The 25,617-nt window shown below is 52.8% G+C and overlaps 1 protein-coding gene across 1 annotated transcript in view; it reads right to left on the bottom strand.

The window, feature by feature from the left end:
• The window catches only part of RASGEF1C (RasGEF domain family member 1C), a 33,378-nt gene extending 13,258 nt beyond the window's left edge, over positions 1-20,120 (bottom strand). The window contains exons 1-9 of the mRNA XM_028093779.1: positions 19,944-20,120; positions 19,665-19,787; positions 18,341-18,478; positions 12,435-12,635; positions 11,275-11,349; positions 2,444-2,533; positions 813-915; positions 250-329; positions 72-167 (exon numbers count right to left, since the gene is read on the bottom strand). Of these exons, the coding sequence (XP_027949580.1) occupies positions 72-167; positions 250-329; positions 813-915; positions 2,444-2,533; positions 11,275-11,349; positions 12,435-12,635; positions 18,341-18,478; positions 19,665-19,787; positions 19,944-20,120 (1,083 nt within the window). The remainder of the gene's footprint in view (positions 1-71; positions 168-249; positions 330-812; positions 916-2,443; positions 2,534-11,274; positions 11,350-12,434; positions 12,636-18,340; positions 18,479-19,664; positions 19,788-19,943) is intronic.
• Positions 20,121-25,617: the final 5,497 nt, after the last annotated feature.

Raw genomic sequence — 25,617 nt, 5'->3', positions numbered from 1 at the left:
GCTACAGCCCACCCGGGGCCAAGGTACGGAGTAGGGAGGCGCTCTGAAGACCAGGCAAACCTCAGACCTACCTTCTCCCGGCTGCTGTGGGCGGTCAGGGAGCGATGGGCTGCCCCCCGCAGGGCTGTCCTGTAGTTGCAGAAATTCCCTGTTGGGTCCATCTGGTGCTAGAAGGAGATAGGGAGGCATTTGGACAGCTGTGTCCCAGGGTCGGCCAGGGCCAGCCGGCAGCCCAGCAGCCTTGCTCACCTCGAGGATGAAAAACTTGGCCGTCTTCACTTTGGCCCAGGTCTTCTTCAGCCTGGAGACGGGGCTCATGTTCATGCCAGCTGCAAGAGGAAGGGTCGAGCTGGGCGGGGGGTGGGGGGGCATCTCCGGGCCACAAAGTCTGCTTACTCCCTCGGGCAGGACGCCTGGGGGTGGCTACACCTTACCGAGGCTGAGCCCGCTGCAGACGGCTGGATGGTGGATGGGTGGGTGGGTGCTGGTGGACACTGTGTCCCAGGGAGCCTGGCAGCTGTGTGTGCAGGCCCCTGCCCCACTCCCCACCACACTGGCCCCACACAGTGACCAGGGTCTGCTTTAGGTCCCAGCTCTCCCTGGATCTGGGGATACACAGCCAAGTCTTCATGAAGCCCCTCTGAGGAGGGTAAGCTTGCCTCAAAGGGGGCACCTCTCCAGGACCTCCGGGCCCAGCAGCACCCACCCTGCTCCGAGGAGCACCCTGGCTCGTAGCCCACCCACTGTGGGTGCCCGCTCCAGCCTCTCTGGGGGCGCTCCCAGCAAGGCCCGGGGCCCACCGGCCTACTCACAGATGATGGCCATCAGAGAGTTGAAGTTGCCAATGTTGAAGCACTCACGGGCCACATCGATGAAGAACTCCACCACCTGGGCCCTCTGCTTCTTCTTGGCGGGCTGGGGACAGAGCACCTGAGCCTCAGTGGTAACACGTCCCCACCCCATCATGGGGCCAGTCCCTCATCAACATGCTCTCAGCCCCGTTTATGGCCGAGATGCCTGATCCTGGGGCAGTCAGCAGCCCGAGGGCTCAGGATCTCAGCGCGTCCTGGGCAGGCCCAGCAAAGCCCACCGCCCTGGAGGGCTCAGGTGGGGCCTGGCAGGACTCCATGGGGCAGAGGAGCCTGCTGCTGTGCTCAAGACACCAATCCGCCCTCTTGGTCTGGCTCCCTCGCCTGTCCCCCCACACCACGCTCGCTCTGCCCACACTGGGGCCACACACTGACCCAGGCCCTGTCCCTGGAGTAGCCCCTCCCTTGCTTTCTGTTGAATGACCGCATGACCTCATCCCCAGCTTATGGCCACACGCTTGGGGCTGTGACTTCTCTGATGGCTCCAAACAAACTGGGTCATCCCCTGGGCCGTCCTGGACTGAGGCACTGCCCAAGTCCCGGGAGGGTTCAATCCAGCTTTGCCCAAGCAAAGCCCCCTCTGAGCTGCCAGGCCAGAGATGGAAATGCAGGAAGCAGGTGGGGCCTCTGGAAGCCTTGCGTTCTTCCCATACAGATCTTGCTTGCTTACTTCTGTGCAGCAGTGGTCTTTACCAAGAAGTGTGAGACATGCTGCCCAAACCCCCTTAGGAAAGCCTCCCTCCTGAGGTCCTTCCTGTCCCTCCCGGGCAGCCTGCACAGTGACAGTAATGGCCGAGCAAGGAGGGGGACAGAGGCCAAGCATTCCACCCGCTGTGGGCCCTCAGCCGGAAGCACTCCCGAGGCTGAGGCATCGCAGACCAGCTTCCCCTTCTGAGTGGCCCTGCCTCTGCTCCTTTCTCTCTTATCCCAATTTCTGTCTCAGCATTTGCTCCCGGAGAGCTCCACCCAGCACCTGTGTTGCCTCCAATCTTTCCCCGACACAAATGGCCCCAGGGCTTCACCTGACGGTGGGAGGGGGTTTTGATGAGGCTCCCTGCACTCCAAGAGAAGAGGGTAGACAGGGAGGGACCATGCCTTGGTGACATGTGCCTCTGGCCCAGTGTTGACAAGTCTTCCTGCTTTCTGGGAGAAGTTGGAGACCTGGGCTTTGCATGTATAATCTCCCAGTTCTTAAAGGTTGGGTCATTTCTACTCTAAATCCAGAGAGAGCCAAGCACAGTGTGGCTGCAGGCCAGGGCACCCAAGGCCGACAGGCACAGATGGAGGGAGCAGATCCACCTGGCCGAGCAGCAAACTGCCTCTCACACCTTCAGCAAGTGGTCTCTGATGCCCCATGTCGGAGTCCAGTGGATCCGTGCCAGGCTCTACCCAGAGGGAAATGTCACTGCAGGCAAGCTGGGTGACACCTGCTGTCCCAGAGAGGTGCCCAGCTTGATCCTGGGCTTGGATACTGACAGGCTCAAGATACCCTTCTGGTTCCCTCCCAGGTGGGCTCTCCCCAACCCCTGCCACCTTTGGCCGTACCGGGTCATGCTCTCCAGCTTTCTACCCACCATGCAGATCTCAGTCGCCACGAGGTAGCACAGTCTGTTGAACCATTTCACGTAAGCCTCCAGATTGTTAGTCTTGTCACTGAAACAAGGCTAGGAAAGACACAAGGACCACACTCAGCCTCTCTGTCAATAACTTTGGGAACATGAGGTCAGTTCATTGATCATTCTTATAGATCATCTGAAAAATGCTGAGACCTCAAAACTGTCCACAAATACCCATGATTTGATGTGTATCCTTCCAGTCTTTTTTCTATACATTCAAAGATGTCATTTAATATGATATATATATGTAAGTACACCCCCCCACATATAGTTGATTGTCATTATTCATAGATTCTATATTTGTGAATCTGTCTGCTTCCTCAAAATGCATTTGTAACTCCAAATCACTACTCATGTCTCTTTCACTGTCATTCATGGATCTGTGCAGAGTGGCAGAAAATTGGAGTCACCCAAAGCACCCATGTGTTTCCAGCTGAGGTTGAGCTAAGTGACAACGTGCCTTCTTGTTTCAGCTCCCATACTGTGTGAACAACTGTCTTTTTTTGTGGTCTATTCAGTGTGATGGTGAGTCCCATGCTTAGAGCGGCTCCAAGCACAGCAGTGTAGTTCCTAAGCACACGAGGGCTGTGAAGTGCCCTAAGGAGAAAATATGGGTTGGATAAGCTGCACCTAGACAGGAGTCATGTTTTTCCATATGAACCTTTTCATATGCCATAAAATATCCTTTGGAAATTTTTCAATTGCTGTATTTTCCAATTGATGTAGAATAATTTTTCAACTGATGTAGAATAATTTTTCAATTGATGTAGAATATTCAACTGCATAAAATGCATGAGAGTTTAAAAGATTAAACTTAAGGTAATTTAAATATCCATGTTGAAATGGACAGTGTGACCTTCAGTAAGTAGAGGGGAAGATGGAACAAGGGATCTATTAATCCAAAAGAAGTAAAGTAAGGAGGAGAAAAAACAGGGAAGGCATGGGAAGACAAGCGAAGGATGCACAGAATCCATGTAAGTCGGTAATTACAACTGCTGTAATTTTAAAACTCCAGCTACTTGCTATTTTCAAGAGGCACACCCCAAACCCAAAGATATAGGTGAAAAAATTGAAAAATATATATGATGAATATCACATAGCTGTACTAATATTAGACAAAATAGATTTTTTAAAAGATTTTATTTATTTATTTGACAGAGAGACAGACAGCGAGAGAGGGAACACAAGCAGGGGGAGTGGGAGAGGGAGAAGCAGGCTTCCCGCTGAACAGGGAGCCCAATGTGGGGCTCGATCCCAGGACCCTGGGATCATGACCTGAGCTGAAGGCAGACACCTAATGACTGAGCCATCCAGGCACCCTGACAAAATAGATTTTAAGGCAAAAAAAAAAAAACAAAAGACTCTAAGGCAAAAAGCATCAGAGGACATTCAAAGGGAACCACATCATGATAAAAGGTTTGATTAATCGTGAATATGTCACAAATCTAAACTCGCCTGTGCTTAACAACATAGCTTCAAAATATGGAGGCAAATATAGTCAGAAAGGTAAACTCCTTTATAGGGAGAAATCAAATCTTACTGCCATGGTGGAAGATTTTAACATAAGGTCAGCAATTCATAGACTGTGGAGATTAAAAAACCAGTATAAATATAAATTTAAGCAGCACACAATTTACATAGTTGAATTAACAGACAAGTATGGAAGCCTCCCTGCACTCAATCATGAGAATGTGTATTCTTTTCAAATAGTCAGAAATGTAAAAACACATTTTAAAATAATCTATGGGTCAAAGATGAAATCATCATGGAAATGATCATGAGAATACCAAAAAACAAAAGTTTGAGGGTGCAAATAAAAAATATACTTAGAAAGAAATGAATAGTCTTTCATACTTTTATTAGGATGGTATATGTGCTGCCGAAACGAGCACTATACTTTTATTAGGATGGAAGAAAGGATGAAAACGGGCTGAACATCCAACTTAAAAAATTAGAAAAAGAATAACAATGAAAGAATCCAAAGAAAGCAGATGGAGGGAAATAGTAAAGATTAGAGAAAAAAATGAAATAGTAAAGAAAGATGCAACATATAGAATCAACAAAGCCAGAAGCTCTTTATTTGAAAAGACTAATAAAACTGATGAACGCTTAGCAAGATTGATGAAGAAACAGAGAAGTGAATACAAAGAATATTAGAGGTGAATATGAATGTGAAAAAACTGAAAAGATAACTAGAGAGTATTTTTTTTTAAAGATTTTATTTATTTATTTGAGAGAGAGAGAATGAGAGATAGAGAGCACGAGAGGGAAGAGGTCAGAGGGAGAAGCAGACTCCCCGCTGAGCAGGGAGCCTGATGCGGGACTCGATCCCGGGACTCCAGGATCATGACCTGAGCCAAAGGCAGTCGCTTAACCAACTGAGCCACCCAGGCGCCCTAGAGAGTATTGTGAATAACTTTGTGTCTATAAATGTGAAAATAGGACTGAGTCAAATTTCTGGAAAAATATAAATTAAAAAGTAGAGTAAAGAAGAAATAGAAATCCTAAATAGTCCTATAATTACTAAAACAAGGAAAATATTGAACGGGCACATAAAAGTCTTCCCTAAAAGGAAATACCAGGCTCGGATGGTTTCACTAGCAAATTCTACCAACGGTCCAGGAACAAGTAATTCGGTCATTCACACAGAACAGAAAGCAGGGAGAGAGAAAACAAAGATGAGACAAGAACAGGGACAGAAAGGAAAATGACAAGTCAATCGCATGATTATAGTTACAGAAATTCTAAACAAAACAAGAGCAAACTGAGCCTAAGGATGTACAAATAGATAAGGATCATGACCCAGTTTCATTTATCCCAGAAATGCAAGGTTGGCTTGACAATGAAAAAGAAAGAAACCGATGAATACAATAATTCCCCCCTTATCTGTGGTTTGTTGTCCATGGTTTCAATTACCTGCCATCAACCATGGTCCAGAAGTAAGATGATCAGTGGTAGTCTGATGCTACATCATGGTGCCTATGTCATTCACCTCACTTCATCTCATCCCATAGGCATCTTATCATCATAGGGAGAAGGGTGAGTACAGTGTAATAAGATATTTTGAGAGAGAGAGGCCACATACACATAACTTTTATTAGAGTATATTGTTGTAATTGTTCTATTTGCTTATGAGTTATTGTTGTTAATCTCTTACCATGCCTGATTTATAAACTTTATCATAAGTATGTGTGTATAGGAAAAAAATGTAGTATATACAGAGTTCAGTACCATCCATGGTTTCAGGCATCCACTGGGGGATTTGGGAACATATACCCCACAGATAAGGAGGGGGACTACTGTATAAGTAATCGCTTAACAGTTTAAAAGATAAGTAATCACTTAACAGTTTAAAAGGGAAGAGAACATAAGGTTAATAGACCCAGAAAAAGTAGTCAATAAAATGCAACAACCATTTATGATAAGAACTCTCAGCAAAGGAGGACCAGGGGACTTCCTTGAGCTGATAATGGGCATCTAAAAAAAAAAAAAAAACCTCATAGCAAACATCATACTCTATTATGACATGTTAAAAGCATTCTGTTTAAAATCAGGACAAAAGAAGAATGCCTGCTAGCAACACTTCTATTTAACGTTTTGCCAGAGGTGCTAGTTAGCACAATAAGCAAGAAAAAGAAATCCTATTGGTCAGACTTAGTGGGGTTATTCTGCAATAACTAGTAATCCCAACATTTCAGAGAATTAAAAAACAGGACCCATCTGTCATTCATGTCCATCTCATATCAGTGGAGGATTCTTTGTATGACTACCCTAGAAATAAAAAGAATAAGGACTGGAGGGGTGCCTGAGTGACTCAGTTGGCTAAGCATCTGCCTTCAGCCCAGGTCATCATCCCGGAGTCCTGGGATCGAGCCCCGCATCAGGCTCCCTGCTCAGGGGAGTCTGCCTCTCCTTCTGCCCCTCACCCTGCTTGTGCTCTCTCTCTTTCTCTCTCAAATAAATAAAATCTTTTAAAAAAAGAATAAGGATTGGAAAGGAAGGAGCGAAACTGTCATTATTCCCAGATGATGTAACTGTCTATATGAAAAACACCAAGGAACACAGAGAAACTATTAGAATTAAGAAGAACGTACAATATCATCAGATACAAAGTTGATATGCAAAAGTGAAAGACATTCCTTAAGCTACACAAGCAGTTCAGAAATAAGTACAATAGAAGATGCCATAAATAATAGCAAAAATATGCATCCCGCACCTCCCCAAAAAAACATAAAGGAAAAGGTTAGTAAATTTAACTAGGTTAATTTTTTTTTCCCAACTAGGTTAAAATTAAAAACACCTTCACATCCAAAGAATCATGAGAATGAAAAATCTAACTAAATCTGTAATATTTTTATGGAGATAGTTATAAAACATTAGAAAGGTATTATGACGTAGATCTAAGTAAATGGCAGGACACACCATTTGTATGGGTTGGGGGACTTGGTATCATGAAGATGAAAATTCTTCCCAAATTGGTCCATGTTTCATATATTCTAACAAAAATCCCAGTAGGGTTTTCACTGAATTTGGCAAGGGTTATAAGATTTCAAATAGAAAAATAAAGGGCCAAGAATGGCCAAACCACTCCTAAAGAACAGGAGGGTTTGTTTCACCAGGTAGGGAGGAAAAACCCGAGTATACAAGCATAATCATGAAGACGATGTATACTGATGCAGAGATAGGAAAACCGACCAGTGGACAGAACAGACATCTACACGTGTAGATCAAACCTGGCATATGACAGTGATGGAACTGTCAGGGCGTATAGGCAGGCAAGACAATATATAAATAATGGTGCAGGAACACCTGCTATTTGTGTGGAAAACCATGAACATGGATCTCCACCTCAAGCCATAGCCATAAAGTGAATTTCAAATCCAAGGCTTAAATGTGAAGGACAAAATATTAAAACTTCTCGAAGAAAACATCAGAGATTATCTTTATGACCTGGGTAGGGAGTAGGGAGGGATTTCTTAACCCGCCCCCCCCGCAAAAAAAAAAAATAAAAAATATAGGAAATATTTAAAAAAATAAAGGAAAAGGTTAGTAAATTTGACTAGGTTAAAAAATTTTTTTCCAGGGGCGCCTGGGTGGCTCAGTCGTTAAGCGTCTGCCTTCGGCTCAGGTCATGATCCCAGGGTCCTGGGATCGAGCCCCACATCGGGCTCCCTGCTCCGCGGGAAGCCTGCTTCTCCCTCTCTCGCTCCCCCTGCTTGTGTTCCCTCTCTCGCTGTGTCTCTCTCTGTCAAATAAATAAATAAAATCTTTAAAAAAAATTTTTTTCCCAACTAGGTTAAAACTAAAAACACTTTCTCATCCAAAGAATAATGAGAATGAAAAGCAAAAAGAAAAAAAAAAAAGGAGAAAATTTGCAGTTCACCTGACAAAGGATAGTCATCTAGTACATATTTTTTTTTAAAGCTTACCAAAAAACCTCTTTAAAATCCTTAAGAAAAAGCCAAACCACCAATAGGAAACCGGGTGACAGGAATTTCATAGAAGAGAAAGTAGGAATGTCCAAAACACACGAGAACATGCTCCCTTGAACAGTGTGACACATTTGGAAGTCTGATGATTTCAAGTGTCACTTAGGATGCAGAGCAAGATTACTTCCTTGTGGGCAGCCTCACCAGCCCCACCCCTGACACAGTCATTTCCCTCCTGGGTGTATTGTAGAGTGACAGTTCTCCAAGGGCACAACTAGTTTCGTGTTCATACAATGTCATTGTCTTTTCATTGTGTTGACATTTGCACTGATGTGTGAAAGACTAGTGGGTGAAACTGCCCCCCCCCCTTAGTCCCAAACAGAGTCACCAAACCATACTCGTGGTCATTGTGTTCTTCACTATTACACGTTCCTAGTCAAAGAAAAATGTGGAGTGTGACTTCAGTACGTCCTCAAGGAGGTGAACTTTTCAATTTTATTGAACCTCATTCTTGGGATGCCTGGGTGGCTCAGTCGGTCAAGCATCTGCCTTCAGCTCAGGTCATGATCCCAGGGTCCTGGGATCGAGTCCCGCATTGGGCTCCCTGCTCAGTGGGAAGCCCGCTTCTCCCTCTCCCTCCGCCTGCCGCTCCCCCTGCTTGTGCTCTCTCTCTCTCTCTCTGGCAAATAAATAAATAAAAATCTTAAAAAAACGAATCTCAATCTTGTGCACATATCTTTTTGGTATTCTGTGGGATTGAGCAGTACACAAAAGCATTTCTGGGGCATACAGAAGTCAGGTTTGAGGAAAAACATTAGTGTGACTTGTAAGCAGAACTGGCCACTTTTCTCATGGAACACCATTTCTACTCGAAAGAAGGACTGACCAACTATGGTTTTTTCAGACTTCAGTATTTGGTTGATATATTTTTTAAATTATTTATTTATATGAGAGAGGGAGTGAGCACGAACAGGGGGAGGGGCAGAGGGAGAGCTGAGTGCAGAGCTCGACATGGGGCTCCATCCCAGGATCCTGAGACCATGACCTGAGCTGAAGTCAGACACTTAACCGACTGAGCCACCAGGCACCCCAGTTGGTTTTTTCTTGAAAATCAACAAAATGAGCCTGTCACTTCAAGGAAGTAATTGATAGTATTTGTTGTCACTGATAAAATCCAAGGTTTCAAGAGAGAATTGGGAACTTATAAGACATGTATCCCCATCTGTGACCTTGACAGTGTCCCAATACCCAAGGGCTTTTTTGGAAGGGTGAGATCAGTAGTGATATTAGTGGATATGGTTTTAAAATATCATATAATGAAATGCACCAACATTTGGAAGATCTGCCTGGTTCAGAGAACTCATATTTTCCAAATGACCAACGTATGATGTTATAAAATCACACATGGGCAAAAGATCCATTAAGATGCAAGATGGACCAAGAGATTTTAATGCAACAGAGTACAGAAAGTCCACTGATACATTTTCAGATTCCAAATTGCAAGTAATCTTAAAAAACACTACCACCTGCTGAGTTTTAGCATAGTATCAAAGAAAAATATTCACTTATCCGAAAATAATGTAAAATACTCTTCTCTTTTCCAACCACATATTTCTGAGAGGTTGGATTTTTCAACCCAAATAATGTATGTCAAGAGATTGAATGCAGAAGCAGATAAGAGAATCCAGCTGTCTTTTTGTTACATTGGTCATTAAAGAGATTTGTAAAAATACAGTAAAGCAGTATCACTCTTCCCAGTAATTTTTTCACTTTGGAAAATCTAGTTATTTCCATAAAATATGTTACCAATGTGAACATGTGATAGGTTATTATTGCTATTTTGAATAAATAAATATCTTTAAAAGTTATGGTTTTAATGGCTAATATGATGGATGTTGGTAGATACCATCTACATAACCAAAAGTTCTTTGGGGTCCTTGATAATTTTTAAGAGTATAGAGGTCCTGAGACCAAATCATTTGAGAACCGATGCCCTAGAAAAATACACACCGATGTACATGGAAACGTATAAGAATATTCATAGTAGCAGCATCTATAATAACAAGAGGCTGGAAACAACCACAAATGTTCATCGACCGTAGAGTGGGTGAAAAGAGGTCACGGGTCATCTCCGATGTACTTCACAATAAAAAAGTAATCCTTGGAGATGGCCAAAAACCAAAACCAAACATAAGAACAACTTGCTGAGAGTGGCCGAGTCTCCTTGCCACTCCAACCCCCGCCCTCAAGCCAGGGCTCCCAAGAGTACTCAGTATTCCTAGAGATTGCCTACACGCATGCGTTGTGCAAACAGGTATCACGCTCCCTCCTTTTGTTGTTACACAAATGGCCATATCCTCTTCGTCACTGCTCTTCACTCTAGATTTTTTTTTTCTCTCTATAATGGATCTGGGTGATTATTCTCTACTTTTTAGCCTCTCTTATTCTTTGTAATAGATGCATAGCATTCCATGTGTGGACGTACTGTAATTTGTAATTGAGTCCCCGTGGGTGATAAGGTAGGTTGCTTCCAGCGTTTGGCCATAATAGCCACAGTATATCCTAAATATCTCTATGTATACATCTTTGTGTACACGAGCGTGTATATCCCCAGGATAAATTATTAGGCAGGTAAAGTTGAGGTCAAGGGTATACATTTCAAGCGTTGATGCTATTGTGAACTGCACCCCCCAAAGCCGCCGTGCCAATCCCCCCCACCAGCCGTGTATGAAAGTGTGTCTCTCCCTACACACCCACGATGCTTTATCTTGGCTTATCCGAGAGGTGAAAATGCACTCATATTTAGTTGCTCTTATTTCATTACGCCAGAGGGCAGAAGACAACAATGTTTCCAGTTCTGATTTGAATTGCACCCAGCTGATAAGCACCGGGCACCCTACTGGTTGGGCTCTAACAGAGGAGGGACAAACCCGAAATCCCGTGTGTGGACCGGTCCACAGTCCGTGGCCCGGGGGCCACTGCACCAGTTAGGGGGAAGAGCGCGTCCTTAGCTTTCCTGGGCGGCGCGCAGTAGCGCGCGCGCTACCCCGGGTGGCCGCTGGAGGGCACCAGCGCCCACCGAAACGCTCTGGGAGAGCTTGGGGGTTTGGAGAGCGCCTGGGGCGCGCTCCGCTCTCCTCCGCACCCCGGTCCTCTGTTCCGCGCCCAGCCCCGCCCTCCGCCCTCGCTGGGTGGGTGACCGGCCGGCTTCCCCAGGACTCGGGGCTGTTGGGCTGGAGGGGTACGGGGTGGACGCAGCCCCTGAAAGCCCATCTGCTCTGCTCCGGGCCCCTCCGAATTCCCCAGAGGGGCCAGTGGGCGGGGGTCGCGGATGGGACAGCCTGTCCAAGGGCCTTCTACCTTTGTGCTGGCCAAAGGGTCCTTGTTCACAAAAGCCTGGACAAACTCCTCAGGCCCGATGTGCCGCAGCCGTTCCTGCACCAGAAGGGAGAAGAGGAGTTGGGAAAGGGGGCAGGTGCCGGGCGGGGCCAGTGCCCACCCGGGACCTGGCATGGTGCTCCTGCGGGCTCCCTGCCTCTCAGCCCACCCCAGGACGGTCTCTGGACACCTGCCCTTCTCACTAGGGCTCCACACCCCCATTCTGGGTTGTCACAGAGCTTGAAACCATCCTGAAGGAGGCACCCCTCTTTTCCCATGCCCAGGGGCTGCCGAAGTTCATGGGGGGCAGGAGGCAAGGTCCCCACAGGGTGTGCTTGGGAGGGGTTATACCCAGGAAACCAGGCTCAAAACTGGGTCATTGAAATGACCAGCTCCCTCCGGGGGAGGTCTGAGTCAGAATCAAATTCTGGCTCTGTTCTTTCTGCTGTGTGACTTCAGGCAAGTCTCTTAGCCTCTCTGGACCTTAGTTTCCTCATTGGTGCAAAGGGAATCATAATAGCACCTCCCTGGCTGGGTGTGGGAAGATGGAATGAGATGGTGCACATTAAGTTCTGAGTATAGTGCCAGAAAGTAAGGGAGCCATAAATGGGGGAGGATTTAAAAGAGAAGAAACCTACTCCCCCACCTCCCGTCTCTCTGGGGCAGCCCCTTGGCCCCTCTGCATCTACAAGGAACCCAACATGCTGGAGGCTAGGCTGGGGTGTCCCCTTCACACGCAGGAAGGCCTACCTGCACTTCTCTGGAAGGCTATGGTGGATGCAGAGTGTCTGTGAGTCCTGGACGGGGAAACTGAGGCCCTGGCAGGGAAGGCACTAGTGGCAGGAAGCTCACACGGCAGGTGGTGCCAGAGCCAGCATTTGAACCCAGTTCCTCTGTCCCGGGCCCAGACTCTCAGGCAGGCCAAGGGGTCCAAGCCGGGCAGGCCTAGCATGTCCAGCCCTCCCGCTGGAATGGCGAGAGACTGTTCCAGAGCCAGGGCGTCCTGGAGGTGCCCGGCTGGCCCTGCTGGGACAAGCTCGAGCCCTGGGTGAGGCAGACACAAGGCGGGGGGCCGGGGATGGCCGGTTCTCAGTTGTTCCCCGGCTCTGGGTCTGGCTAGAGGATGGCACAGGCCTGCTCACCAGCTCCACGTGGGTCAGCTGCTGGGCCAGAGTGTAGGGGTCACTGCAGATGCCGAGGAGCTCCCGGTGGATGGAGGCCGGCGGCTTGGTCCTGTAGGAGATGGGCTTGTCGGCACCGAGCAGGCCTTCCGGGCCCTGGCCTTGAGCGGCCAGCTTCTGGTGCAGAGCCTGCAGGAGCTGGTGCATCCTCTTTCGGTATGCCTGGAGGGGGCGGAAAGAGAGGAGCGCATGCCTGAGCGTGTCTAGCATCTGAGGCTCTGGGCTGGCCGGGGTGTGAGCGATGGCGGGCAGTGCCCGTCCCTGTCCCCACCCTGGGCACATGGACAAAGTGTCTCACTGCGCAGCTCAGACAGACGCATGCTTGCTTTGGGCTGCCCTGGATGGGGTGCAGGGAAGAAAGGTCATGATACCCACCCCCCCAAGGTGATTCAGGCCCCACAAGCCGAGGGAGCTGGCCCCGGAGCAGGGGTGGGTGTCTGGGACCTGGCGTGCAGGCAACAATGAGCCATCAGGCAGGCGGGTGGGGTGCCTGCGGCCCCAGAGGCCTGGGAGGATGGTGGGTGGTCAGTAGTCAGATAGAAGATGTGTGCTCTCTTCATGCTACTTTGAAACACACAGATCCAGCAGCATTTTGTAGGTGGGGCATCTGGCTAGCCGGGCCGAGTGTGCACAGGGGGCTTCACACTTCCTTAAGTCTGACAGGGCTCCTGGGGGCTGTTGAGGTCCAGCATTGTTGGTGCCCAGAGCTCTGGTGACCGAGTCGGCATCCACCTGCCGCTCAAAGAAGTGCTATTCTCTCAAGTGGCCATGGGCAGAGGCCTCAGGACACGGGAATCAGGACAGGAGACTGCTAATCCTACCCAAACCCGAACCCTAGCTCTTGCTCCCAGAGCCGTGGGGCCAAGCCCACTGCTGAGCAGGACGGTATGTGGGTAAACTGAGGTCCAACTCTTCCGTCCATTGCCTGCAGAAGGAACAGCCCCTCTCAGCTCTGTGGGGTCCAAGAGTGTGGTCGGCACGCTGCCAGTCAGGTCTTCACTTGCATGCTGGGAAACTAGGGAGCTGGGTCCATCCTGTGAGCTCTGACACCTGCACCGGCCCCCCATCTCTGTCCTCACTCAGCCTGTCAGGAAAGCCCGGGGCCATGTCTCAGGCTGGGTCTGTCTCCGGTTCCTCCTGCCTCGGGCTCTTGGCAGGCTCGTCCACACCGTCCTTCCGTGCTGGGTGCTGGAGATCCCTCCCATCTCCTCTGGCCCCCCCCTTCCCCTTCAGTCTGTCCCTTGGTCCTGGGTAAGCTGGGTCCTGTCCAGAGTGTCACTCAGTGTTTGTGTGGACAACATCCATCTTACACATGCAGCTTCTTCTTAGATCTGCAAAGCCACATGGCCAAGGGGCCACCTCGACCCAATGTGTGTGAGTGGCCGTCTCGCCCCCCTTGCCCAGAGCTGCCTTCTCTGTCTGCATCCCTGTCTCAGCCACTGGAGCACCTGTGTCCTGCGCACAGGCCAGCGGCCATCCTCAAGCCCCCCTCTCCCGCACACCCCTCCTGGCCATCATCGATTTTGCTTTCTGCGATTTCCATGCTTTGTCTCTGTGCTGCAGGTCCTTGGAGGGCCCCCCTGCATCCACGCCAGCCTCTCTCCACTCCACTCTGCAGTCTGTTGAAAATGCACATCTAATCTCTGCATCCCCCTTCTTTAAAATGCCCCAGTGCCTTTGCAAAGACAGAAGCCCCACGGGGCTTGGGGGTCCTGAGGTCAGCTCTGGCTACACTTGATGGCCTCCACATGGCCCCTGTCCCCCTCCTTCACCCCTTTGGCCCCTTCCCCACCCCTCACCCCGAGACCCCAGGAGGGCCTGTGCAGCCTTCTCTCTCCTGCACGTTCTTCTCATGCTTGTGACCTCAGAGCACCGGGCTTCCTTCACACCCTTGGCCAAGCCTCAATCGGGGGATTGTGCATCTCCTCTCTCTGCACTACCAGCTCCACGAAGATTATACCGGATCACTCTTTGCTCGTCCCCAGCATGAAGGACTCGGGAGGGGCTCACACACATGTGCCGACTGGAGGAACATGGCCTTCACCTGCTTCTAGCTGCTGGTCAGCCTCGCCGGTGTAGACTGCGGAGCCCTCCTGAGGCCAAGGGCTCAGCGTGTCTGTGCCTAGAGTTTGATAGAACCACGGGCTTATGCTATTTTATAAAATATGCAGATGATTTCTCAAGACTTGTTTCTACTGAACCAATATATTCACTCCCAGTGATGATCCTTTTCTGCTTGCTAATTCCTCTAGAATTCACCCAGCGGTGTTAACCTCAAGTTCATCTGTTGGTTCTTTCCCGAATCTTCTGCACCCCTCTGAATAGGGGGATGGTGTGTGCTGGTTCTTCTCTCATGATTCCTACACCCTTATACATAGGTACGTCTGAGCAGACCCAGAGACCCAGCTCTGAGAATGTTGAGGCTGTCCCTTGTCCCTGTCAGGAAGGCACATTCCAAGCACGGAGGGCTCCACCCCTCATAGCCTGCCCGATGTCATCCATTTCCACGGAGCCACCTGCCGTGTACATGGACCCGGGTTTCAAGTACAGAGGTCGTCCAAGGGTGAAGGTTGTGGCTCTCCAGGTGCCTCCTGGCCATTCATGGTTAGAACTCATCTCTGACTGGACAGTCATGGGCCTCTGTTCTTCAGACTTCTTGAAAAATCCCACCTGAGCCAGCCCAGGGTGACTTGCAATGGGCTCAGCCCACCCTGCAGAGGCAGGGGCTCTGCACCTGCCACCAGTTTTTTCTCTGTGTTAGCTTTCCACTCCCTGCACCCATGGGCGGGGGGTGGCGGTGGGGGGAGCCTCTGAGGGCAGCAGGGTGAGCCCAGCAGATAGTCATGGGAATGGGAAAGCAAGGCCATCCCCGGGAGGGCCCGTGGTATCAGCTTCCTCTGCAGCCGCCCTGGTGGGTGTGGCCAGGGCACACGTGTCCTGTCCTCTCTCCTTTACTGGAGCTGTGGCCTCTGGGCCTCCCCTGACTTCCCCCTCAGTCTCAGCACTGGCCTTCCTGAGCCAAAACTGCTGAGTCCAACCTACGGGTAGCCCCTCCCAGGCAGGGTCCCCTGGCTAGCACGAGCTGGCCCCAAGCACGTATCTTGATGCAGTGGCCACGTGCAGTCATGGAGAAGGGCCTTTCCAGCTCCTCTCTGGACTTTTGTTCCCAGATGCTGAGAGGTGGCGGGCAGTGCAGGGACATCATGAGGGTTCGGGAGAGGGAACAGCACGTAAGAGGAAGTGTCCCCTTTCACGGCCCTCTGATGGGGAAGCCCCCTTGGCCCTGGCCCTGTGCTGTTTCCTCTTCTTCCCTGAGCCACACTGTTATCTCACAGCCCTTATTACCCTCCCTCTTTATAGAAAGACATTGAGGGCTCAGAGAGGTTAAGGAACCGGCCCAAAGACACACAGCTCTGAGAACAGTCGTGTTCATTTCACTGACTTGGGCACCACACTTTACATCATTTGATTCGGTCCCTGTGTGAGAAACCTTTTACAGGAAAATGCTGAAATATTCTTGGAGCTACAGGTATAATGGTTAAAAATAATTTGGAGGGAGGGGGAAATGGGTGGAGGGAGAGAAGAAGTGAATTTGGCAAAATGTTGATAATTGTCGAGCCTAGGTGATGAATACATGGGAGCTCAGGGCGGTTATTCTCTGTGTTTGTGTATGCTTGAAATGTTCCACAATAAAAACTCCATACAAGTTAAAAATAAGCCCCACATCCCCTGAATTTTGGAAATAATTCGTTCCCCGTCATAGTTCACCAAGTGCTGAAATAAGAACACACGTGACTTCAGGGACTCTTCACTGCAAACTTGTGTGGTGGGTGACGATTATCCTCTGTTTTGCTGATAAAGAGACTGAAGCTCAGAGAGGTGAAGCACCTTGCCCGAGGTCACACAGCTGTGGTTTCTGAGCCAGGGTCTGAGTGGGCTCAGGCGGTCTGATCCAGACCCTATGCTCTGAGTCCTACCGTGGCCCTCCCTGGTCAGACGGGTCGCCAGCTCCTTTCTGGGCCAAGCCCTTGTGCTCTGTGCTGGGAGGGGAAGCAACCCATGGTCCACCTGCAGCCTCCAGGGGAGGGGAGGCAGCACCCAGAGGCCATGCCCTTTGGAGCGGCTGCTCTCTGGGCAAGGGCAACTCTGGATCTCAAAGACACAAGGAAGCACCCCCATTTCAGCCCACACTGCTCACCACACCTAATTGGATCCCAAGGCAAGGAATGAGAATGTCTCAGGTGAATTATGTCTGCCCCCAAAACCTACACCTGGTGGATGGCTGCTCTCGACAGCCATTCTTAGGCCTCACTCATTTCTCATCCACGGGGTGGTTAGAAAAGATTTCCCAGCACAGCCCTGGTGGCAGGCCTGACAGCTTCTCAGGGGAGGAAGCCCTGTTTCCCTAGGAAGCCAGCCCAGGACTTACACCCATCCCCCCACTGCAGCTGGAAGGACAGGGTCTGCCTTGGAAATGGCTGCACCAATGCCAGAGGCAGGCTGGACAAGGGTGGATGATTCTGTCTTGTCAGTGGTTCAGATCTTATTCTGCTGAAGACCTCCTCGGGAGAGGGGGCTGAAGCAGGAGACTGGACTCTCATCCCCCTGCATACCCTCCACTGCATCCATCCATCCATCCATTCATCCATCCACCTACCCACCCTCAAATCCTCTCATACATCCATCTTTCCACCCCCCAACCTACCCATCAATCTGTCCACATTCACTCACACTCAAAATCCATCTGCATATCAGAATACCCAACATCTATCTTACCCCCTCCACCCATCCATCAAGGTAGCAACTATCTAACCATCAAGCCAGCCAGAATCTCCCTCCCAGCTTGTACCAACCCCTCCTAACTCATCCAATTGTTGAGTTTTCTCTGACCCCACTTCCTGCTGCATCCTAAGCCAAGTGTCAGGATCCCCAGATGGATTAGGAGGTGCAGAGGAGGAGGAGGAGAGGACTCTCATCTCACCGAGCCCTCAGAGTGGCTAAGTCACTTGTCTGCCATATGACGCGGCCCACAGGCAAGGTCTCCCTCTCTGCTTTATGGCTCCCTATTGCCCATTCTGCCTTGGCGGTTTTCACTGGTTTCACAAGCACTGGGCTCTGCCATGTCCAGACCCACTTCGAGGCACATGACTAGCTACCAGCTTGCCACATGCAGTCTCCTCCCAGGGCAACTGACCCGCATTCCCCCCAACGTTCTCTCCTAGGGAAAGCAGCAGCATGCTGGCCACAGAATCACTCTGGAGACTCCGATGAGCCTGCCCCTTCCAAGTGTACCAGGAGACCTCCCTCCCCTTTGCAGGGTCCTTCTCTGTATTCTGACCCTAATCCTGAGAGGTGGGGATTTCTGTCCCCCTTTTACCTTTAAGTGTCTTCCCCAGAATAATGAAGCTGGGAGAACAGGGCAGGGTGTGGGGTGCCTGATGCCCACCCCACTGGCTGCCTTCCAAGCCACAAGGGCTGCCTTTACCTTGGGATGTGGTTTTAGCCACAGGGGGGCCCTCCTTCCTCCTCTGCCCCAACCAGGGCCCTCCAGGCCAGCCTAATGGGTCACTGACCAAGGGCCTGGTCGCAAGAGACCGTGAGGGGGTCTCTCCTCATCTGCCATCTGATGCCGTATATGAACGCAAGACAGGAGAGAGGTCAAGAGACCGGACCTGGAACCAGAGGCCTGGTTTCCCGGCCAGCTCTGCAGGGCCTGATTTCCCGATGGGGCAAAAAGGGGCTGATTTTAGAGGGGCTGCAGTGTACAGATGGGGGGATGAGGGCGCTGAGGTTGGCCCCAGGAACAGGCTCAGGTCCCGGGTGTAGGGGTGCAGACAGGGCGTAGGACTTGGGTTCGGCTTGCCTACCTCGTCACAGGGGGCAATGCGGCCCATCACGTCCTTCAGGTGCCCGATGGTCGACTCCTCCTGGAAGTCCCGCGGGAATGTCTCCGTCCATTCGGCCAACAACTGGAGCAGTTTGGGGCCAAACTTCCGGACCCGGGCCTGCAAGGCAAACCAAGGAGCGTCTGCACAAGGTGAAGGGGCCCCATCAGCCGCTGCATCAGCCACGCACTGCGCATGCTCTGCTGGGGTCGAGCTACCCCGGCAGCGCCCCTGGTGGCCAAGGGTGGTGTGCCTCGTGCCTTCCCTGTGTCAAGTGATAGGGATGGGGGCTGACCACAGGGGAACAGAGGGGGACAGACACACGTGTGGCGCAGGATCCTCTGTTGTTTTTGCCTGTTGGGCATCCTACCTCCCTCTCTGTGGTGATAACATCTCAGTTTGCTTTGGGGGTTTCCATCTCCCTCATTCCTCGCCCTTGGGGTTCAGAGGCAGCTTACCTCGCCTCAGGCCCCCTGGCAGGGGCCCAGATCAGTGCTGGCCAATGAGAACGTGGTACAGCCCCATCATGCACACTGATTGGCTCACAGATGGGCCTGTCGCCTAAGCTAAGCCAATGAGATTGGGACTTTCCTTGGGACCCATTTAGAGCGCGGCTCGCTGTTTCCACGGGAATTGGGAAGAGTAGATGGCGAGCCTGGAGTGGCAAAGGCCACCTGTCACTGGGCAGGGAGACCCTGCCTGAGTGTGGGTGGGGCTGGCCCCGAGGAAAACGGAGCAGAGGGTCAGAGGGAGAAAGAACTCGTTTCCATGGGGGTCATTGGAGCCCCGGGAGCCAGTGGTACTTGAGACATCGCAGTTGCATGAGCCAGCAAAGTCCCTTTGTCTTAGGCCAGTTGTAGTTGGGCTTCTATCACTATAGGGCCAGAGCCCGATGGACACACCTATAAATAGTCACAGCCCGCGGAATCTGGCCGGGGACGGAGGAAGGCTAAGCCATCAGCAGACCCCACAGGCGGAGGATGGAACGGAGTGTGCTGAGGGCAGAAAGCCCAGCAGATGCCGCAGGGCCATCCCAGGTGGCAAGAGTCCTACTGATGGGGCTCTGGGGGCCCGGGTCTGGGCGTGCTGTGAGCTCAGGGCCTCCCACAGGGCAGTGGGAAACAGCACCTGGTTAAAGGCTCCAACTCTGTCCCTTCTAGCTCTGGGCCTCAGACAAGTCAGAAAGCCCCTGTGGGTTTCGGCTCAGGAGCATGGGGGACAGTGACCGCCACTCCAAGAGGTCAACGCATAAGGGCATGTCAGGGGAGTGCCTGTATCCTGGGAGGCCCCCTTCCCTGGCCCTCACCTTGTCCAGCACGGGCTGGTCCAGTTGCTGTTGCTCAATGCACAGGTGGCAGACGCGGGCCAGGAGCTCCCGGGGCTCGATGAAGAGGCGGGCGCTCAGGAGGAAGGTGAAGATGTAGGCTTTCTGGCGGGACACAGAGAAAAGCAGCATGTGCTCACAAAGGCATGGCAGGGCTGTGCCCTCAGATCCAAGAGCAGCCCCAGCCCTAGTGTGTCCCCCATGCGTGGGGGAAGAGAGCCCACTCTGATGCCCCTCCTCCCCGCTGCGTGGGTCACCCACCTCGGGGTAGTAGTCAGTCGTGGGCACCAGGTGCTGGATCAGGGTGTCCAGGGAGGCTGACGAGGGAGCCCCATCCAGGAGGGGCTGCCCAGCCTGCTCGCCATCCGTGGGCTCGGCGGGGGGTGTGCCAGGGCTGCCGGGGGTGACCATGTCGGAGGCGCTCAGTGTCCGGGGCATGCCTATCTGCAGTAAAAGGAGTAGTTGAGGCACAGCTGGGCTGGGGCCCGTCGGTCCTCTGGGCGCCTGGCTGGGTGGGCCCTGCCTCGTCCAGGAACTTCGGTGCCCATCACTTCCTGGGAGGGCTGCCAGGGATCCCTACTCCCCAGCACAGCATCCCTCAGGAACCAACCCTCCTCCACTCTTGGTCCAAGCCACTTAGGGACTGACTCTTTCCGCTCCTACCCCCAGGCAAGGTTATTTTTGACACGGCTTAGACCGCAATTTGCATATTGCCTCTGCCTGTGGCCACAAAGACTATTAGTTCAGGGATGGGCCTGCTCCAAACTGGAGGGCTCAGGTGGGATCCCAGAACATCTGCGGTGCTCAGAAGCTCTCCCCCCCGCCCCCCCGCTGGGACCATCGTGGCTCACCAAGCGCCAGGGAAGTGGGCCCATTCCTGAGTTCGTCGGGTGAGGCCTTGCAGGAAGCTGTGTGAGTTGGGGTTCTCTCACGGGTCTCTCAGTAGCCTGATATTCCAGGCTCTGTGAGATTCTGACTCACTGACCCATCCAGCTGTTCTCCCCACGGGAAGGCTCTCCCACTGTGTTCACCCCTCATCCCTCTGGACAGGGCTAAAATGCCTCCTCCTCGGTGAAACCTTCCCTCCTTCCCTACAGTGACCCTCCTCCCCAGGCTGGGTGCCGGGTGCAAAGGAAGGCCCCCTATGGCTGTTTGTATTCTGACCTCTCCACCCAAATCTCCTCTAGGCGGGGCTCGGGGCACACGCTCGGGGCAGCACCGAGTCAAGGGTCTGGCCCACAGCAGGTGCGCCTCCAAGCATGGGCCGTGGACCTGTGTCTCCTCTCCCCGGTTCTTCCACATATCCCCAAGGGCAAGTCTTCCAGAACTAAGCCTTCAGGACACTCATGGCAGTGAGTCCTGGCTAAGCCCGTGTCCGTCTAACCAGCATTCCCCATGACATTGAAGTCACCCCCACATTCTTAACCGTGGAGTCCCGCAGGCTCACTACAGGGACCTTCCAGGGGACAAGGTCTCCCCATCACCCCGCTCACTCTGCCTGTGCCACCCCATGGCAGACAGGGACTGGGACCCGGGCCATTTCTGTCTTTTCTGACCCCTGGGTGCCCTGGCTCTCAAAGTAGAGATGGGGATGTGCAGAGTCAGAGCTGATGTTGGGGATTGGAGGGGGTCCCCAGGAGGAACGTCCTGAGGGTGTACAGGGACCGGGTCACAGCATGGGGGGGGGGGCGGCATGGGAACCGGTGTGGACCGCAGCCTGAGCCGCCCTGGCCCCAGGGATGGCGGCAACTCTATTTCCCCTTCCCGGCAAAGCTGGAAGTGTTCAATTCTCAACTGATGAAACTGTACAGTGTCACCAAACCACCCTCTGCCAACCTGGTGGGGAGGCTGCCATGCATGTGGGCACGCGGGGGGCTGCCTGTGCGCATTGGGGAGGGGTGGGCAACTCTGGTTGTGGGGGGACGCCAGCTCTGCCTCATGCCCAGGGCGCAGAGTCTGAGCCTAATACCACAAGACAGAATACACGCGAGGCTGCCAAAGTGTGGTCTCTCCTGCTGGACGCTGGGCACCTTCTCTCTGTGGCATTTGGGCTGCCCCAGATCCTAGGTGGATTTTCTCAAAGATGAGCCAGTAGCTCGGGTGGAGGTGATTCTGGAAACCTCTCTGCAGGGCAGGGTGGTCTACCAGACAGTGTGGGAGAAGCCTCTCTGGGGAGGCCAGGATGCTACCGCTTCAAGAGATGAACTGGGAGGCCTCCAGAACGCCTCCGGGCCTGGCCTGCCACTGGGGTCTGGATGCGGGATGCTGGGCACATGGGGAGGGGGGTGGGCTCAGACTCAGCTCTGCTCTGGAGCAACAGGTTCACGCTGGAGGCTGGAGTGAGGCTGGGGACCAGAACCATCACCATCCACAGGGATGCCCGAAGAGCGGGCAGGCTGCCGGTGTCACCCCTCTCTGGTCTCCAGCCACCCACGGTGTCCCCAGCTGGGCCCGGGGCCGGGTCTCTGTGGATGTCCTCCTGTTGCAGTCTCTGGGTACCTCCCTCCCTGGGCTATTGCAAGGAGTGACTACTGGCTCCGTTCGAGGTACTGTGGGCCGAGAGGGATCTCTTGGAGCTGGTGGTGGGATGCAGACAACAAGCAGGCTGACATGTGCAGACAGACTGTGCCACCGACGCAGGTGCTTTGCAGGGGGTGCCCAGGCGAGGAGAGAGGGTAGGTGCAGTCAGAGTTGCGGTGGTGGCCCGCCCATCTTCCTGCCCCTTCCTGCAGGTGTGCTGGCTAGCATGGGGCTGTGGGAGCCCCTCCCTGGCCTCCATGTGAGGACCCCTGGAGGCACAGGGGCTCCAGCTGGAGGAGGGGTGCTGTGGTCTGTGTGGAGGACTGAGGGCAGGAGGCAGTCTACCTAGACACTTGTGCGGCCAAGGGGCTCAGCGTGTGCAGAAGCTCAGCCAAGCTGTGGGTGGCTGCGGGGTGGGGGGGGGGGGAATGGGCAACATGCTGTGATCATGGGAGTGTGTGCTTAGGTGGCAGGAGCCAGGCTGTGCGTCCTGGACAGATAGTAATGATCGACCAAGCAGGGGATCAGGGAGAGTGCAGGGTGGTGGGGTCATCGCATGCCCGTTGTGCAAAAACACAGCCACGTGAAGTTAGAGCCCCCCATACGCCCCCATCCCATAAGGAACTTCTTTATTAGTCTCCTATCTTTCAGAGCTCCTTTATGCAAGGACAAAGAAATAGAAGTACATACTCTCCCTTTTCTGTCTTTATTAGCACATCGTGCACATTCTCCTGTGCTCTTTTCCCTAACAATGTATTTTGGAGAGCTTTCCATGGCAGGACAGAATGTCTTTGTTCTTTTTTTTTTTTTTTTTTAATGGCCATGATTTGGCTGTCCAGGGGTAATTTTTAAAAGCCAATGATGAAGCAACTCAAGTGCCCGTTGCTGGGTGAACGGATAAACAAAATGTGGGCTACCCCTACAATGGAATATTATTCAGCTGTAAAAAAGAAGGGAATGCTGACATAGGCTTGACGGTGGGTGAAGCTTGAGGGGAGTACGCTAAAGGAGACCGGCCAGCCCCAGAAGGACAAATACTGTGTGACTGCACTTACAGGAGGTGCTAGAATAGTCACATTCGTAGACAGAGGATGGTGGCTGCCAGAGGCTGGGGGGAGGGGGAGAGTTCATGTTTAATAGGGACAGAATTCCACTTTCGCAAGCTGTAAAGGGTCAGGGGGATGGCTGCTCAACAATACGGATGCATTTAATACCACTGAACTGTCCCCTTAAAAATGGCTTAAAAAGGGCTAAAATGGTAGATTTTATGTTATGTGTATTTTACAATTATTTTTTTAAAGCCAGTGATGATGGGGAAATTGTTTATCATCACAATTTCCCTTGAAAGTCCTTGAAATCACCAGTAGGCCTTCCAATCCGTGTTTTTTTTTTTAACACAGCCTGCATGGTGTACATGCGTGGTGGGCTGGGGGCCGGGGCTGGCCTAGACGGGGTCCAAGCCCGAGGGGCTCACCACAGCTGGGGACACTGGGGGACCAGCAGGCAGCTCTGCCTGTGCCCTCTGAAGAGCAGTTTCAAGTTCTCGCTCTTTCTGCTGTGCTGGGGGCATGGGGCTCCGCGTGTGTGTGAGCAGACGCGTGCACGGTATGACCCCAGCAGGCTTCCCTTTTACCCCCGTGACACGAACAAGACTGTTAAACCACCAATGCGATCAGGCTGCAGCACTGAAAAAGGTGTCACTGGTGGGCCTCCCGCCACCCTGCTGTCCCCGTTGCTGTGATTCAGTGTCATTCCTTCCAGTTCAGTCATCACACAAAGCCTCGGGCACGACAGGCCCCAGGGACACCTGGACAGATCCCAGGGCGGCAGTGGGTGGTGGGTCAGGGGCATGTCCACCCCGGGTCGAGGCCACTGAGGGGGCACAAGTGCCTTGTGCTGGCATACAACCAAGAGTGGCCAAGCCACTCTCTGCAGCTGGAACTGCGAAGGCTGCTCTCTGACCTGTCCAGGTGAGGGCCTCTTGCCCAGGACGAGCCACTCACCAGGCCTTGGCACACACTGGACCTGCCCGCCTTGTGGCCTCCCAGTCCCAAGGCCTCATGCTGGCCTGGGTCTCCCTGTGCTGCATGTCCTCTAGGAGGGGCCTGGCTCGCTCACTGCTGCACTCCAGGGTCCGCCCGCCCCCCCCGCCCCCGGCCCATACATAGTGGGTGCTCGGTCAAGGTGCACGGTGTTCAAGTGACTCAGCAGCACAGGTGAGAGCAGAGGAGCCTGAGATTAGAGTGGCATGGGGGGATGCTGCTGACATGCGGGCTTCCCAGTGGGAGAATGAGCGGGAGGGAGGAGCAGGGAGAAGCCCCTGGGCCTGGCCCCGCTCGCTCACCCCTCAGCCCTCCCATCGTTCAGATGAGAAGATGAATACTCGCAGAGAAAGGCGGGAGCCCAGCTCCCTCGATGAGTACCTGGCTGAGTGGGACTTGAGCACAGGTGGATCTGAGTCCCAGGCTCCGTTCCTGTCCACCAGCCCAGCTGGGCCCTGATGCTGGCGTTCCCCAGACCACAGCCTCCAGGCGACGCGGGCAGACTCCGGAAGTGTGACCAGCAGTGCGCAGGGTGTGAGGAGAGCACCATGTGCTGGCTGGCCGTGGGGGTCACCTAAGCCCCTCCTGGGGACAGGCCAGCCCTCGCCCACATGGCGCCTGGCCTGTGGGCACCAGTCCCAGGTGCCACGTCTCCTTCCCAGCTCAGACCCTGGCTCCAGACCCAAGTCCACCCTCCTGGTGCCTCCATCTGTTGGGTCTGCCCCCTTGGCATCCATTTCCTTTCCTTGTGGCCAGAACACCAGGCTTCACGGGTGTTCCCGCAATAACCACGCCTTCTGATGAACACAGACCGGGGTGCTGAGACCGTCAGGGAGGCTCCGCCCACACCTGGCCAAGGGGAGGGCACCAGCACGGGCTGATCAGACGCTGCCACCCTGAAAAATGCACTTGAAGGGGGCCTGACCTGAAGAGGCCGGCCTGGGAGGGCTTGGCTTCTGAGTCACAGCTGCCCCCTTTCTACGCGTGCACTTCTGCCTCGGTTTCCCTGCTCACATCCCCTACTCCCGCTGCCCAGCCCCCACCCATGAGGCACATCTGTCTCTGCGTGTTTAGGTCTCCAGGCTCAGCATCTGGAGGTCCTGGGGGCTCCCCCGACAGTTACGAGGCAGCCAGTCTCCGTTGCATCTGCGGGGAGGACCCTGCCCCCGAAAGCCATCCTGCAGGTGGGCACCCTTCATTCTGGGTTTTTGCGCTGTCAGACCCAGAGCCCACCTGCCGCTGGGATCTAGTGCTGGACAACTTTTTGGGACTGTGTGGCCTAAGCCTAACTCCTGTATGTGACACAGGGACAAGTGTTGGACCAGATGGAATTCCCAGGAAGGTACAGACCTAGAGGGTAACCCTTCTCTCAT

This window comes from Eumetopias jubatus, unplaced genomic scaffold (genome assembly GCF_037043125.1).
Source record: "Eumetopias jubatus isolate StellerSeaLion01/CBP00866 unplaced genomic scaffold, mEumJub1_p1.0 scaffold_5, whole genome shotgun sequence".
Taxonomy (NCBI): Eukaryota; Metazoa; Chordata; class Mammalia; order Carnivora; family Otariidae; genus Eumetopias; species Eumetopias jubatus.
Note: the sequence above shows the minus strand (reverse complement) of the source record. Positions and strands in the feature narration are given on the sequence as shown.